This window comes from Typopeltis vanoorti, chromosome 14 (assembly GCF_054136105.1).
Source record: "Typopeltis vanoorti isolate ZY-2024b chromosome 14, IOZ_Tvanoo_1.0, whole genome shotgun sequence".
NCBI classification, from domain to species: Eukaryota; Metazoa; Arthropoda; class Arachnida; order Uropygi; family Thelyphonidae; genus Typopeltis; species Typopeltis vanoorti.
The window spans coordinates 71,003,799-71,016,738 of NC_143562.1; the positions used below are offsets into that span (position 1 = coordinate 71,003,799).

A 12,940-nucleotide genomic window follows, 5' to 3' on the forward strand; every position below is an offset into this window, starting at 1 on the left:
AAGCGGGACAGAAAAATTTTACAAGAAGCACAAGATGAATCCACACAATTTAGTCTTTGAAAATGATCATAGAGATTACAAAAAGAAATGAAAGGAAAAGACAGAGAGAATATTACCTCCTATTGACATTCCTTCACTTTGTGAATGACAGAATGAAAGTTCACATGTTGTACATTCCCTATTGGTAATGACGTCAAATCGGTCTTAATAAATGAATCCCGAATTTAAATAAATTAAATTCAGCAATAAATAAATTTCAGTATTTTAAAAATTAAATACTTCTTACAAGAATCGCTCATTTAGCAGTTAAAGTGGATGCATTTTAACAGTAGAGAAAACTAAGAGTCGTCTATCCTGGGTACGTTATCTCACATAATTCTTTAGAATCGACAAGGGAGAAGTAAAGAACATTTGAAAATGATCAAAAATTTGGAATGTGAAAATGAATCTCAAACGACTGCAGATTGTAACCAAACACAAAGTAAGCTTTTAATAAACATAAGTAAAACATAAATTAATTATCATAAATCAAATGAAAAAAAAATGTAAACTATATGGAACACTTCATTAAGTTGGCTTCAGTAACGCCACTCTTTACAGGTGGATACTCTAATGAAAAAAAAAAAAGACTGTATATGCACCGTCTCCTCTTAAAACTATTTAAGCATTATATATTTCTGTTCGCCTATTCAATATAGCTTGAGATCCTTACAAAATACAAGAAATTCGCTGTGGAAATCCTGTTATGAATAAACAGTAGGATAAATAGTGGAACCGAGGCTGCCACCTATTTTTCTTCGCCCATGACATCTTTGTCATTTATAACATAGTTAATATTGACTCATTAGTAGATGGAATTCTTCGGAATACAGCAAAAATAAACAAATGTTTCATAACAATACCCTAAAAATTAAAATTTAATTTAAAATAAATCATTCTACTAATCGTACAGAGATTCAACGATGACTTGTTCATTTTGTAAAAAAAAAATATTTGTTTTCTGACGCACTCTGTTCATTTTGTGATAGACAAAGAGGAATACCCTGATAAAAATGTCCGCTCAGGTACACATGCGACCGGCTAATGTCCCTTGTAGTGTATTGGAAATATTTCTGTCTCCATAATGATAAACGCCGGAAGAAAGACTCTGTAGTTCTGATTCTAGTCGACGAGTAGAATCGGAACAACTTTTTTGAAGACATTGTATTCAGCACATTTCCGTATTAATATATCTTTTGTATAAGTAAATGTGGTCCACTCATTTGGAAACTTCGAACTTCTTAATTTTGCATCCGGGAAAATTCGAACATGGAAATCACGCAATTTCATAAGAGTAATTCCTTCTATAGTAACTTCATACTGTAGCTTTATGTCAGCAATTTACTAATGGCACACGTTTGTTTGTGACCTTCATAACGATCACGAGAATTGATTAAATCGCTTCTCTTTTCTTTTTTTCCTCTCTCTTTAAGTGGGTTGTGATTGATGCAGTTGGAGTACTTTAACCTATATGACGTATTTCTTCTTATGTAATACTGATAAAGAGAGAAAATTTTATTTGCGAGAAATGTTGAATTTCAAGGACTAGTCACTATGAATCAAACTCTTAAATTTTACACAAGTTAATTTTCCTGACTTGCAAGATGAAGCTGGTCGTTATTTCACTAATATTGTTATCTGTTTTATTCTCTGCTTTAGCATTAGAAGCGGAACAACTGAAAAAAAGACTTTGTGGTAGGTTTGAAAAGATAACGTAAGTAATTTAATATGAAGTTTTTTTAGTTTTATTCATATAATTCTACGAAGCAAGAATTCTTTCAGATAGATAATTTATTCTCTCTCGTCACATCAATACGCTAATACGATGAATATAAGAAACAACACATAAATCTCTGATTTTATTTTATTTTATTCGTGGTTATTATTATTCAATTTCGGCATCATTTAATTGGTAATCTGAAAAATAGTTCTGCTCTATATTTTGTCTTTATTATTACAGGAAATGCAAGGGCGTTGACGGATTTCACTTCGTGTGTTAATCTAACGAAAGGAGTTGTGAGTACACATTGCTTATGATGTTATTTTGATTTATATACACGTTTAATTCATTAAACAATAAATCAAAACTAGTATGATATGTTTATTAAATAATTCTGCAGGAAGTCTTAGCTGTTACTCAAAAAGCTGTTGTTTATCTCTGAAATCTTATAGTTTTTCGTTTAGGTTATCAGGACTTTCTAGCGCTATCCAATATGAATTTGTCAAATGTGTAAACATTAAAAACTCGAGTCTGACATTCATCTTCATCTGTTGTAAAACATCATGTATGCGTTTAGTGAAATAATGTCATTCATATTTGTAAAAACGTTAGTCTTTTATGTGCAGATCCCCAAAAAAGGGAATCCCCTTATTACACATATTCTTCTGATTCACTATTGCACAGAAAGTCTGACATTTGGTATTTGAGATCAGAAACAAATTTTAATTGAAATCTCAGTTTTAAATTCAGCAGATCTAGATTAATAATAAAACATTTAAAACACAAACAAATGAATGATAGCCAGTGATTACTGGAACTCAAGACCTCCATTAAATCTCAGCATGGCAGCATTTGCTAAAATGTTCGAAGTGGTAGTAATAATTCGCCTCTGTTCAGTTCATTACTGACACAGCAACTATTTAAAGTGAATTGTTTTCTTATAGTGAGTTAAGTTTATTTTATTTTTTCCTTATTTGTCATACAAGTAAAGAAAAGCGAAGCATTTGTCTAGAAGTTCGGAGGCATATTTGTTGGTTGAATAAATAATTTAAAAACGCGTAAAAGAGATTTCTGACTATGACAACACATTGATATGACGTCTTCAGTAAATCTTTCACGCAAATTCAACATGCCAGAATTTTTGTTTACGACACCATAATCGACAGGCTAATTTTATTAAAACTACTGATTTTCATAAGCTTAATGGAATCTATAGAAAACTCAAAGGTGTTATCAAATACAATATACAATAATACTCGTATATAGAATAATATATTCCATATATAATAATATCTTAAACCAGGATATCAAAAGTTATCAAAATGTGGGCAACGAATTTTTTATGTTATGTTACTGCAAATTATATATATACTGCTACAAAAAAATTAACATCATGAAAGGATTTTCGTTAATATTTTATTTTTATCAGTGTCTGCAAAGACTAACATTTGATCTTGTAGCCTATTTACCATACAGATTCCAAGTATCCAAACGAAATCGATCTACACACACACATATCGTCCATTCATGTAGAAACCTTTAAGCAGATATATGCAGAACACTTGGTCACATGATTTACTACGTGTTCCAGGCAACTATTTAAGAATGTTGCTGGTCAGTAATCGTCAATAATGTTAATCACCAAGGAAAACAAAAGAGCTTTCGGGATTAGATAAGGGTCTTATTGTGGGTGCCCGTCTGACTACAGCTACGATTTTGAAAACAGCAGAGCTCACTGGTTTCCAAAGAAGTGAGATATCCAGTGTGTTTAATCACTGGAAACACAACCTACATTGTTTGTCTAAGAATCGGTACTGTAGTCCTAAGATAGTCTGTCAGAGTCGAGCTCAACTGAGAACGCTTGCATGGGCAAAGAGAACTTCCTGCGTGCAACAACTGTCCGAGGCATTGAATGAAGGCCGTTCCCTCCCCATATCTCACCGAACTATGCTCAGGGAATTGAAGAGGATCGCTATTGTCAGTTGAATTCCTAATTGAAAACCACAGTGTTAAATAAAAGTTTTTAATTCAATGGCCGATATGTGTAGTTGCCAAAAGTAGTCTTAAGCGAAATGAACACCACATTTACTTGTTGTTGTTTTTTTTAAGCAAAACTGTGGCTATGACATGATCTGAAGATCAATGTTTTAACTGTTAATGATTAATAATAGATCGTATCAGTATTCTAACAGGCTGTTATGTCCCCAGGGCCTCCCAATTATTCTAGTATTGGGATTTTACAAAAGTAATTCTAGGATAAGGTGGTTAATTGTATGGAAACTGAAGTATTAACTGTATTATAAGGTATATTATTGTTGTTGTTGTTGTTCTCAACATTCCAGAGATTAAAGGAGAAAGAACACATTGTGTGTAGGTAATGTAGATTGCATTATTCAGTAACTATGTAAGATTGAATACAGGATCATACATATTAAGTATATATATGATCTTGTATTGGGGATAAGGACGAAAAGATAAATGAGGAAATTTTTTATCTATAATCATGTTGGAGGCTTAATGGATTTTTTACAACACTCAAAAACAATTAAAATAGAATTTAATACTTCCTATATTTCGTCCTAGTCACTAGGACATCTACGGGGATTACAAAAACAATTAATGTAACATATGCACAAATAACAAACAATACTAAGCCCAACCACATGGGTGACACTAAAGTCCTATCTAGGTAGAGCGCCCTCTAAGGGCAGTAGTAGGTGGCCTGGAATGTAAGGTGGGAACTCTGGTGATGAGTGTTTCCCAAATCTTCGGAAGCTTAATGCAACCATATTTATTGAGATTTGGTTGGTTTTTGAGAGCTGCTGCTGCTTCTAAGAAAAGTCTCTCTTTCTTGAATTTTCTGTGGTGGAGCATGGTGGTTTTCTTCCATGATACTCTGTGGTGGTGTCCAAAACATGGTCAGCCAAGCCTGAATGGCCATAGTTGTGTTTGAAGATGTAAAACTTGTGTTCCTCTAGACGGATGGATGCTGATCTGCCTGTCTGTCCAAAGTACGCCAGCTTACAGGAACAGGGTACTTTGTAATCTCCAGGCACAGAGAGTGGAGGGAGCTGATCTTTCGTAGAACGGATAAGGATAGCCAGTTTGCGGTGGGGCTTATATGTTGTGTGTAGATTGTACTGTTTTAGTATCTTGGCTATTTTTTCAGATGTGCCACGGATGTAGGGTATGGTGATGGCATTTTTAAAATCTTGTTGACGAGAAGGAAGGGGAATGGGGGAGGAATTGATTATTTTTTTTGATACTGTGATCGCTGTAGCCATTGGAGAGGAAAGTGCTGTGTATGTGGTTTAGCTCATTAGTGAGGGCGGTTCCACTGGAACAAAGATTGTGGGCTCTCTTGGTAAGAGTTTTAATAATGCCATATTGTTGAGAGGGGTAGTGGTGGGAGAGTTTGTGAATGTATCTGCCTGTGTGTGTGGGTTTTCTGTATACGGTGAAGGTAAGTGTATCATTAGGCAGGCGTGTGACTAAGGTGTCTAGGAAGGGTAAACAATTGTTCTTTTCCTTTTCCATGGTGAACTGGATTCTTGGATGTAGACTATTGAGATGACTGAGGAAGGAGTCTAACGTGTCTGGGCCATGAGGCCAAATAGAAAACACATCATCTACATATCTTAGCCAGATAGAAGGTTTGAGTAGGGCTGAGTCTATGGCTCGTTTTTCGAAATCTTCCATATAGAAATTGGCAAGGGGGAGTGAGAGGGGGGAACCCATGGCAGTTCCCTCTATCTGCTTGTAGATTTTGTTGTTCCAAGAGAAATATCCAGAGTTAATGGCAAAGGAAAAGAGATCTAAGATGTCAGAGGGAAAAACGTTTTCTAAGAGAGATAAGGTGTCAATTAAGGGAATGTAAACAAAGAGGAGATATCAAAGCTTACCAATATGTCTGTCTTCTTCAAGGTTAAATTTTCTGTGAGGGCTTTAAAGTGGGTCGAGTTTTTTATATAGGAAGGGAACCTTCCGGTGAGGGGAATCAGAGAGTTGGCCAGCTGTTTAGATAGTCTGTAGCAAGGTGCATTGGTAGCATCTACTATAGGCCTGAGTGGGGAATTGGGTTTGTGGATTTTTGGTAAACCGTATATTCGGGGGGGACGGGAGCGGAAAGGTTTAAGTTTTTTCGTGACATCAGGGGGCCAGGAAGATACTTTTTTGAGTAAAATTTTAAGTTTCTTAACTTGTGTTTTTGTGGGGTCGTGTTCTAGCGGGATGTAGGTAGCGCGATCGCGGAGGATAATGTTCATTTTACGCTTATATTCACTGGTATTAAGAACGACTGTGGCATTACCTTTTACCATCTAGACGGATGGATGCTGATCTGCCTGTCTGTCAAAAAGTACGCCAGCTTACAGGAACAGGGTACTTTGTAAACTCCAGGCAGAGAGAGAGGAGGGAGCCATCACCTCATTAGCCATCACCACATACACAGCACTTTCCTCTCCAATGGCTACAGCGATCACAGTATCAAAAAAAATAATCAACTCCTCCCCCATTCCCCTTCCTTCTCGTCAACAAGATTTTAAAAATGCCATCACCATACCCTACATCCGTGGCACATCTGAAAAAATAGCCAAGATACTAAAACAGTACAATCTACACACAGCATATAAGCCCCACCGCAAACTGGCTACCCTTATCCGTTCTACGAAAGATCAGCTCCCTCCTCTCTCTCTGCCTGGAGTTTACAAAGTACTCTGTTCCTGTAAGCTGGCGTACTTTGGACAGACAGGCAGATCAGCATCCATCCGTCTAGAGGAACACAAGTCTTACATCTTCAAACACAACTATGGCCATTCAGGCTTGGCTGACCATGTTTTGGAGACCACCCACAGAGTATCATGGAAGAAAACCACCATGCTCCACCACAGAAAATTCAAGAAAGAGAGACTTTTCTTAGAAGCAGCAGCAGCTCTCAAAAACCAACCAAATCTCAATAAATATGGTTGCATTAAGCTTCCGAAGATTTGGGAAACGCTCATCACCAGAGTTCCCACCTTACATTCCAGGCCACCTACTACTGCCCTTAGAGGGCGCTCTACCTAGATAGGACTTTAGTGTCACCCATGTGGTTGGGCTTAGTATTGTTTGTTATTTGTGCATATGTTACATTAATTGTTTTTGTAATCCCCGTAGATGTCCTAGTGACTAGGACGAAATATAGGAAGTATTAAATTCTATTTTAATTGTTTTTGAGTGTTGTAAAAAATCCATTAAGCCTCCAACATGATGTCGCACTTAAGCCTCTACACACGTATTTTTATCTATAAGTTAGTACAGACCGGGAAGCGTAAACGTGTTTCATTATATTAATCTATGTGCTTTTAGTAGATTTAGAGGGAAATTATTTGTACATACTTCGAGGAACACTGACCATGGAAATATTTGTAAAAAATGCAACCTGCAAAAACTGGACACTTGTGTTGAAGGATGTGGAGTCATTTGCTAACAGATGGCAATCAGTCAATCTAATGACTTCCTTTTGTACTTAGTAAACAATTATAGCGTACCCTTAGAGGCATAACTCCAAATATCAGAAGATTATTCATTGATTGGATGATTATGATTTGTATTGAGCTAAAAGTAGATCCGACGTAAATTGTCCCCTTAAGTGAACAAGGAAACTTAATTTTCTGTATGCTGAGGAGGCGATATTTATAACATATTTATGAATGGAACGTATCTAAGTTAGAGTAATACCAATAAGCATAATCTCATCTTATCTGGATATTTAGGTGATAACAAATGTAAGCCAAAATAAAAGGTTCCTTTTGTTAGAAAAATGATTGCAGCAAAATTATGAAAGTTTTCACAATCTTATTGAAGAATGGTTTGAATATTGAACATTGGGTTATAAAGGTTAATATGCTGGAGCTTTAAGCTAGGATAGTCAAGCGAACTGTGAACTGTCATCAGCAATTGAATATTCTGGATATATGTATGTTAGCTCAACATTCATCTGGAAAAGGCCTTTTATTTATAACACGAGAGTAGATAAAACCACTCAATCCGGTGGGTAAACAGCACCAGTTGAAACTCAAGACAATGATATCCATCTTACATATTTATGCATCTGATCTGATGACAATCCAAATGCAGAAAACAGAAAACAGATCACATAAAGAAAACCTTCCTATAAACCCTTTGTGCTACTAAAAGACGTATAGATATCAAGAGCAACCATTTATGATTTCCCAAATATTTCCGTGGCATTTTTATCAAACGAGTGTGTGATATAAATAGCACTGAAGCCGACTGTTAATGTTTTTCTACATTACTTCAAAAAGAACAGAAGTATATTGGACGGTGATAGCAAAACTTGCAACACTTCTTAGGAACTGGCTATAAGATAGATGTTAGTGGAAATAAATAGAATAAAGATAAAATCCATATAACAGTATTCGAGACTGGAGCACGAAACTTCAGTAGAACTGAAGAAATAGTTCAGTCTATTAAGTTTGGAAAAGTTCTTTAGATTTACTTTTCTGGAGAAAATTAAATGGGACATTGATATTACGTATTTGGAGTGCTAGGAAAAATAAGAAAACAATTATTATTATCTTCCATGCATGGATTTCAGGAAAATTAAGTTACTAACAGACGTAATTTCTCTCTTCACACCTGCGGAGCATACGGTCTCAATCATTGCTCGCCGTTGAACTCTGTTCATTGCCTCTTTCTTGATCTCATTCCAGGATATTTTATCAGCTCTTTCATTACTGCTTCGATTGCTCTGCTCCAGATTATCTTGGGGCGTCCCTTTCTGCTTCCCTGTGGCGTCCATTCCATAGTTGTCTTTTGTTAAATTTCTTTTGGTCACTCTCTTATGTTTCGGATCCATATAGCAGAATAGTCTTTACGCTTGTGTTGAATAGGCTTTTTTTATTGAGATTTATTTCTTTACTTTTCTGTATATTTTTCAATGTATTGAAGCGAAGTCAATTTGGACTGTTTTGTATTTATTTTTTATGTATTCCTCCTTCTGTGATCCCTACCAATCCTAGATCAACAAATGTGCCTACCTGTGTTTCCATAAGTTTGAAAGTTAGATTTTATTTGGGATTAAGGTTCATTATTTTGGTTTATTTTTAATCTACACTTTGGGGTTTCCAAGTCTAAATTATCTATTTCTCTTTGGATATAATGGTGCTTTTTAGCTAGCAAGTATATATCGTCAGCAAACATAGCCATTTAATTTATTTGTCCGTCCTCATTACATTAATATGAAATATGAACGGATATCGATTCCATCTCTCATCACCTGATCTATTACTTTTAAGAAATAATAGATTAGAAGATTGTAAGTATCCACCTTTGCCTCACATCTCTTGTTGTTTTTATTTATTTACTTAAATTCTCATTACATATTATCTTGATATTATAAAAGAAAACTGGCGTAACTTGTATGAATTTTTCTCTTCTTCCTGGATTAGCTGTAAGTAAAATTGAAAACCTTTCGGTATATCTTGAATTAAATCCTACAGATCGGTAGATAAATCATTTGTGATACTTTGTATCTCCAAGTGATTATATATATATATATATTAGATACTATTTATTTATTTATTTACAGGCTAGGATGGTCACGCTTCAATGTTTCTCAGAATACTTTCCTCATCTCGAGGATAAGTATTCAGCAATCGTTCGTGGAATATGTGAGAAAGAAAAAGGAGATAAAGAAAAAGCAGAACAGGTATTTGAAATAAAAAAAGTAAATTATGTTTAAAATATTATAGAAAGTTCATCGATTATCTTCTTTATATATATATAATGAAAATTTTGGAAGAGAAGTGGCTAGTCATGGAGAAATTTGCGCCAAATTACAGAGAGTGGAATTCATATCGCATGAGGGCAAATGGCCGATAGTTCAGTATGCCAGACTAGAATAAGTCTTCACTTAAATGTGCAGCGTATCAGGAGAATATTCTCGAAACCTTTCAGTGGTGGCCTAAACTGAGTCAAACAAGTTGTATTGGGGATCTGAAGTGTAAGATATACTGGCATTTACTTGTTAACTTGTGGGTATTTAAGTGATAAAGAAGTGGAAGAAATTCTCCCTTCTTTTAGAGAGAAAAATGAATACGCGAATTGAGAACAGGCATTTATTCTTTCTCTCTCTCATCGGTTTAATTCAATAACTAATACAGAAAATATATCAAATAATCATGAAAGTCTGATGACTCTAACAAGAAAACAAGTGTGATGAAGCATAAAATACGTTCCCTGGATTTCTGTTATGGACACATATTATTTACAATATAATTTCGGCAGTTACTCCAATATCTGAGCTAAGCAATTGCAGCTATTCTTTGGCTGATAGGATACACATAATCTGCCGCAGTCTACTATAATTCCTAATTAGAATACGATATATATATATATATATATATATATATTAAATGCCTCATTTAGGAGCATGCATTTCGAAGTTTATTGGATTTCTGTTTTCGGTTCTTTGGAATGAGAGGTATCTGAATCCGAAGCATTATCTTGATTCTGAGAGTGTTATTCAGAAACGCACTTTGAGAACAATAATAAGTAATGTAAGAATATAAAGATTTATTTTCAGATTTTTAAAAGGAACAAGTGATATGCTTTCTTCGAAACTTTAAAACTACAATATTCAAATTGCAATATAGAAACGCCTTAGGAATATCTTGTTCCATAATTTTTAGTGAGGCTGAGTTTTTAGTTATATTTAATTAAATATTTATATTTAATTAAATATTTATATTCAATAAATATAAAATAAATATAAAGAAGGTTATCCAATAAATATAGAGCAGTACGCTGATTAAATACATTCAATTATTTAATTCAATAAATTCAATAGATTCGATTAAATAAATCGGACTGTTTAGGTAATAAATCAGCATTCAGAAAAATTATATATGACAAAAAATTGCGGCTTTATATTTGTTCGCTAATACACGTCTAAGATGGTATTAGCGAAACCTCATTGGGTGCTACTATCTTGAGCCGTAATAAACTTTTTAGTGAACTTTTTCTTTCATTCATATACATTTATTAATGTATTCTATTAAAGAACTATAAATGAAATAGGCTGTTCTTCGTTGTAGTTCCATTCCGTGATCCAGCACAGAATTCTGTTTTGGAGCACGGAATTATGTATGTAGGTATGACTCCTTGTTGCAAGAATGTTCTGATGATATTCTCTTCTCTGCATGTTACATTCACTGATATTCGAACTAGGAAGTTTATTAAAAGAACCAGAAAAAAATTAAAAATGATCTTGTACTGTTATTAATGAGTGTTAGAAGACTTTATTCCTTTCATGTTTTTCATTCTTTCATTAAAATATAATTAAAATCTGTGCTATTTATTTATTCATTTATATTTTTCATTGAAAATCTAAACTTCCTTGTTATATTTTACAATATGAATTTCATTTTTAGGCTATGCATTGCGCCTACCGTAAATTTCAAGAGCTGGTACGTATTTTGATTAAAGATTTATTTAAAATAATTTAAAATAAATATTTAGGGTAAAGGAAAAGATCAAATTGCACTGACTGAAAAAAAAAACATTAATTAGTTCGTTTAAAATAAGCTATTCTCAAAGTTGAAGGTAGTTATTTTAGTTTTCAATAAAAAAATAAGAAACACCGACAGCACTAAGTTAAAAGGGGACGTCCATTTTAGAAAATTAGTAAAAATGAGCTAGACGAATCATAATGAAGATCGTTTATTCTGAAATTTTCTTCTCTTAAATAGTTTCTCATTTATAGTTTCACTTTCTCATTTTGTATAATGATATGAATAGATAACATTTTTTGCTAATGATATGAATAGAAAACATATATATATATATATATATATATAAGGAGGCTTAAAAGTTCTGATAAACACCTAGAACACAAATGAAAGAAAAAACAATTCATTGCAATTTGAAGAAACATGCTGTTAAAGTGTTTAAGATATATTCTTTAGTGTGGTTATATCACTTGCTTTAACATCATTTTTGTTCTAGGTGTTTATCAGAACATCGGAAGGTATTGGTATTTTGCAGAGGTATTTGTTAAATTAATATTCCGAAACATTACTTCGCATGTTTTCTCCTCAATCAATAATTATAAATAAATTGTAGGGTCCAATACACGTTCCAGATATCATCCAAGGCATTGAAGGAGCTAGAGTAAGTATTTATGTACATAACTTTGCTATTATATTTTTAATCTTTATTTTCTTTTTCATATTGCTTTAAACTTATAAATGCAAAATATTCAGCAAAGCAGCTAAAATAATCTACTAAACGAAAATTATTGTTTCTCTTTCCAGGAATGCATTAGGAAATTATTTATTCGCTTAAAAAACTTAATTATTTCTTAAACATATTAAGAGAAAGAAGATGAGAATACATCCTAGACACAAGGCTGTCAAAAAGATTATCAGCTGTTAGAAAACAAAGAAACAAATAGTTACCCCGGCTAAAGAGAAAAAGAAATAATAGAAAAACGAAATTTCAATTTTTTTTTTTTTTTTTTTTGTAATGTGCTCTCTGTATGCTTCTGTGTATGGGTGGGTGGGTGATGATGTTGTCATTTTTAACTTGTCTTTGATTAATAATTTTAGTGTTCATGCTACGAAATAAGACCAATGAACAGAAATGTATGTTACTATCGAAATAGGTTTGTAAATTTTGTGACGAAAATTTACAAATATTTCATTTTGTAAACGAATAAAAATATCACTTTTCGTTTAGAATTACCAGGTGAAACTAATACGAATTCCATTGGAATGGCAATAGGATTTTTCAGGAATATTATCAAGAAACACCTCTGATCCACAAATCATATGTACACATACTCTGCTCGATAAATTAATAAATCACCCATAAAATATGGTGTAACCATGCTTTTTATGGAGGGCAAAATGGAGAACTTTATGAAGACAAAAGCTGGTATTGTGGTGTATGATAGAAAAAATTGAAATTAGAAAACCCTGTGAGAGACAAAGGCCATTACATTAGGGAAATACCATCTAAGAAACACCAAACAGATCACATGACACAAATCGAAAATGCACGAAGATATAGTCACTTTTCACCAGTAATGAATATGGTCCCCTCCAAGCGTTAAACAAGCCTGACAGAGGTGGACCACACTCGATACAATAGCTTGTATAAGATCCTATAGTAAGAAAT

At 33.6% G+C, this 12,940-nt stretch overlaps 1 protein-coding gene across 1 annotated transcript; it reads left to right on the top strand.

Annotated features, from left to right (window-relative positions):
• Positions 1 to 1,611: 1,611 nt before the first annotated feature.
• LOC150099609 (uncharacterized) lies at positions 1,612 to 12,501 on the top strand. Its single transcript, XM_090404212.1, has 6 exons — positions 1,612 to 1,734; positions 2,000 to 2,055; positions 9,351 to 9,470; positions 11,194 to 11,229; positions 11,885 to 11,932; positions 12,076 to 12,501. The coding sequence occupies exons 1-6, from the start codon at positions 1,644 to 1,646 to the stop codon at positions 12,124 to 12,126; spliced, it is 402 nt and encodes a 133-aa protein (XP_090260338.1). The 5' UTR covers positions 1,612 to 1,643; the 3' UTR covers positions 12,127 to 12,501.
• The last annotated feature ends 439 nt before the right edge of the window (positions 12,502 to 12,940 follow it).